The 3,552-nt window shown below is 54.3% G+C and overlaps 2 protein-coding genes across 2 annotated transcripts in view; one reads left to right on the forward strand and one right to left on the reverse strand.

The window, feature by feature from the left end:
• Positions 1-2,022, forward strand: part of MONBRDRAFT_38698 (uncharacterized protein) — a 3,767-nt gene extending 1,745 nt beyond the window's left edge. Inside the window, exons 4-5 of the mRNA XM_001749354.1 lie at positions 1-19; positions 131-2,022. The exon at positions 1-19 is cut by the window's left edge and continues 233 nt beyond it. Of these exons, the coding sequence (XP_001749406.1) occupies positions 5-19; positions 131-1,753 (1,638 nt within the window). The 5' untranslated portion in view covers positions 1-4 and the 3' untranslated portion in view covers positions 1,754-2,022. The remainder of the gene's footprint in view (positions 20-130) is intronic.
• A 1,151-nt stretch (positions 2,023-3,173) lies between these two features.
• The window catches only part of MONBRDRAFT_28935 (uncharacterized protein), a gene marked incomplete at both ends in the record, with an annotated part of 4,801 nt that continues 4,422 nt past the window's right edge, over positions 3,174-3,552 (reverse strand). Inside the window, one exon of the mRNA XM_001749407.1 lies at positions 3,174-3,276. Coding sequence (XP_001749459.1) covers positions 3,174-3,276 — 103 coding nt within the window. The remainder of the gene's footprint in view (positions 3,277-3,552) is intronic.

The following is a 3,552-nucleotide window of genomic DNA, read 5'->3' on the forward strand; positions in this document are numbered from 1 at the left end:
CATCATGGAAAACCGCGCCGTACGATCTCTTTCCCATCTGGGCTACCAGCTTCACTGATGCCTGCGCGCTCGGTCTCCACTCACCACCGCACTACATCACCGACATTTCTATACGCATCCCCCACCGCAGATGGCTCGGGCCAAGACGCAGGGTGAATTGCCATCCCTGCCTACGGAGCGCATCATTCGCTCCGGCCGGGCTAGGCGCCATGCTCAACGCGTGCGCGCCCTCACAATCGACGTTGCCGAGAATCGCGAATTGGCCAAGCAGCCCGTGCACATCCTGGTCAATCATTCCATCCGCACGTTTGAAATTCTACTCAACGAGATCACCCGGAAGCTCGCCCCCAAGTTTGGCGCCGTACGACGCCTAATGACCCCCGATGGCGTTCAAATCAAATCGCTCGATGACCTCGACTCCAACGGCCGCTATGTGGCCGTAGGCAACCAACGCTTCCGAAAGATGCCCTACTTTGAACCCGAAGCCGTCCGCATCGCCTACACCTCTCCTGACCTCAAGTCCCCGACCAAGATCCGACGCCTCAGTCGTTCCACCACGGAACCCGCGCCAAAGGTCAACGGCTACGCCAAACCCGCGCCTCAGGCTGTGGCGTCGCCTCCCGAGGAGCACAAACCGTCCCCGGCCCCCGTCAGCAAACCCAAGCCCAAGAAGGTGGCTCCGGAAGTCAAGATCCAGAGCTATAACATTAGCATCGAAACGGGTGAAAACGACGACGATGGTACCACCGGCGCCGTATACCTCACCCTTGTCGGGTCCAAAGCCAAGAGTGCCCGAACCCCGCTGCGTGAGGACGAGTCCAACTTTGAAACCGGTGCCCTCGACGTGTTTGGCCTCGAATTCCCCGCCCTTGGAGACGTCAAGCAAATTATTCTTGAAATCGGCAGCAACAGCTCCTGGTACTGTAAGCGCGTCACCGTTCGTGACTCGGTGACCAACAAACGTACTTTCTTCCACGTCGAAGGCACCCTGGATGAAGCTCACCCCAAGGCCATTGTGGAGGGCTCTGCCAACGAGCAGCCCCCTGCCGCCAAGATTGCTGTTGAAGACGACGTCTTTGATGCTCAGCATCGCAACGCCGATGCGGCCGTCGCTGTCGATGACTCGGACGACACTCGTGAAGACCGGCCCATCGACGATGAAGCCGCTCAGGGCGTTGATGATGAGGATCATGATGCCGACATCACCGTTGCCAACCCTGCCCTGGACAAGCTCGAGGCTGAGATCAAGGCCGCCAGCCAAAACCCCGCTACCCTGCGCGAAATGTGGCGCCGCCTTGACTTTAACGGCAACAACATTGTCAGCCTGGCTGAGATTGACAAGTGGGTCAAGGAGACCTACCCCATCCTCGACTCCAAACCGGCCATGATGCGCGCGTACAAGAAGACGACGCTGCGCGATGGCGATGGCGATGCATGGGTGGAGCGCAAGGAATTCCCGGCGCTCTTGGTCAATCTCTTTTACTTTAACCGCCTGTTTGTGGCTTTTGACGCGATTGACACGGATGATGACCGCCGTGTGGACCTGGACGAGTTTGTCCGGGGACTCAAGGTGGTGGGTCTACAAATGTCCAAGGCAGATGCAGCGCAGGTGTTTGAGGAGATTGACTCGAACGACGGCCAGTACATTCTGTTTGACGAGTTTGCAGCGTGGGCGGCCCGCGAGGCCTGCCCCGTCAACGACACGGTCATGAACGAGTTTGTCGGCACCGACGAGCGCCCCATTGATGATTAAACGCCGTAACTTGAACAGTCGCAGCGCCTGGGTAATTGTTGTCTCTGAAGGACCATAAAAGGCCTTCTTCTCAAGGTCATGAGGTGCCCTGTGTCTTGGCTCGTGGATGGCCAGGTGAGGGGTGCCACCTTCTCTTTCCTATCTTAGTCTCTTCTTCTGACGTGTGCAGTGACTGTGTTTGTTTGTTTGTTTTTGGTGCATGGACGTTCGGAACGTTGAAGCCGACGAGTCACACCTGGTAGTGGAGAATTTAATTGACAAGCATTTTGACATTGTACTGAACAGCTATGTCGACAAGCGTGATAAGCGGGAAAAGGAAGGGCAAATTACTCCTAGCGTTCTATGCACAGAGCACCCAGGAAGGAAACACAAAGTTCATAGGCAAGAAGAGGCCTCGAAGGGCCTGCAGCTGGTGGAAAAATCGTAAACAAGAGGAAAACAAAAACATTGCGAACTAAGGGGACATCACACGAGCGGTAAACGTCCTCGACAAGAAGAAGGTGCCGAGTAAGTTGGACAAAACAAGTGCCAAGGATCCGATCTGGCAGGGTTCGGAAGCACTGGTGGCCAACGCCATCGGGCGCAGGCTTGCTTGACCCAGCGTCACAACCCCTTTGTGAGGAAGAGGCGTCGGGACGAGCAGTCTCTCGTGAAAAGGCAAAGAAGAGACAAAGAAAAAAAAGGAGGGGGGGAAGAGAAGAGGAGGCGGCAGCGCACGTACACATTGCATTGTACGTGGGAAAACTTGGGAGAGAGAGAGAAAAAAAAAAGAACCAACGAAAAAAGAAAACCGGTAAACTGAAGTATGAATCAGGTACAAATGGCATGGAAAAGGGGATTGGTCATGTATCACCCAAAAGATCGTCGAAAAGATCAGTCGCCTGCTGAAGGCGGATGTCAACCAGACATAGGCTGACACTCAAGCCAATGGAAAGAAGAATTCTGAATCGGACTTGAAAGACGGATAGGAACGGTTCGGACAAAGATTCGTCTTTGCCGCCAAATTCAAGAGTTTGCAAGATCGAAAACAACCAAAGACGGCACACAACACCAAATTACGAAACAAATCAGTCAACACGGCACAAGACTGATGGGGCCCTCTCGCTAAATCACTGGCTATCCCGAACCATGCCCACGGTAACGCAAGAGGGGTAGTTGGGTAGTTGATCATTGTTGGCAGACAAAGAGGGGGCTGATGAAAGAAAGACCTCATGAACAAACGGTAGAAAAGAACTAACATCGGATGGTGACAACATGTGAAGGAACAAAGAAGCGGCTGCCAAAGTTGTAAAGAAGCGGACAGCCGTCAAGACTATGTATAAAATCAGCGCGAGTGTGGTCGAGGAACAAGTGACTCATAAGGACAGCATTGGACTCAAACGCCACGTCCCAAAGGCAGGGTACCCAGAATCAACGGGGCTCAAAAAGAGCCTGGCATTGATGCGGGGACAGGATAGAGGTCGGGATGATCTGCACGAAGACGATCCAACTTGGCAATAACGTGCTTGCCAAAGGAGGAAGTCCTACCGCACACGCAAAAACCCAAATGAGAAATATCTAACACCCCCCCCCCCCCACCATGTTCACCTGCATGAGCCAACGCTGCTGGCTGGTCGACTCTTCCGGATCAAAGCACACGGTAACCTGAGATTCGGTCAAGCCTGTATGCGCGATCATGCACATGATCAGCGGGTCCCCAGACAAAATGGGGTGGGCGCGGTGAGCCGAGCGCAACATCGACAAACATTCAAGAAGGCCACATGCGTGTGTGTGTGTGCGCGCGCCTGAAACACAGAGCA

The sequence above is a fragment of the Monosiga brevicollis genome, genomic scaffold (genome assembly GCF_000002865.3).
Source record: "Monosiga brevicollis MX1 MONBRscaffold_30 genomic scaffold, whole genome shotgun sequence".
NCBI classification, from domain to species: domain Eukaryota; class Choanoflagellata; order Craspedida; family Salpingoecidae; genus Monosiga; species Monosiga brevicollis.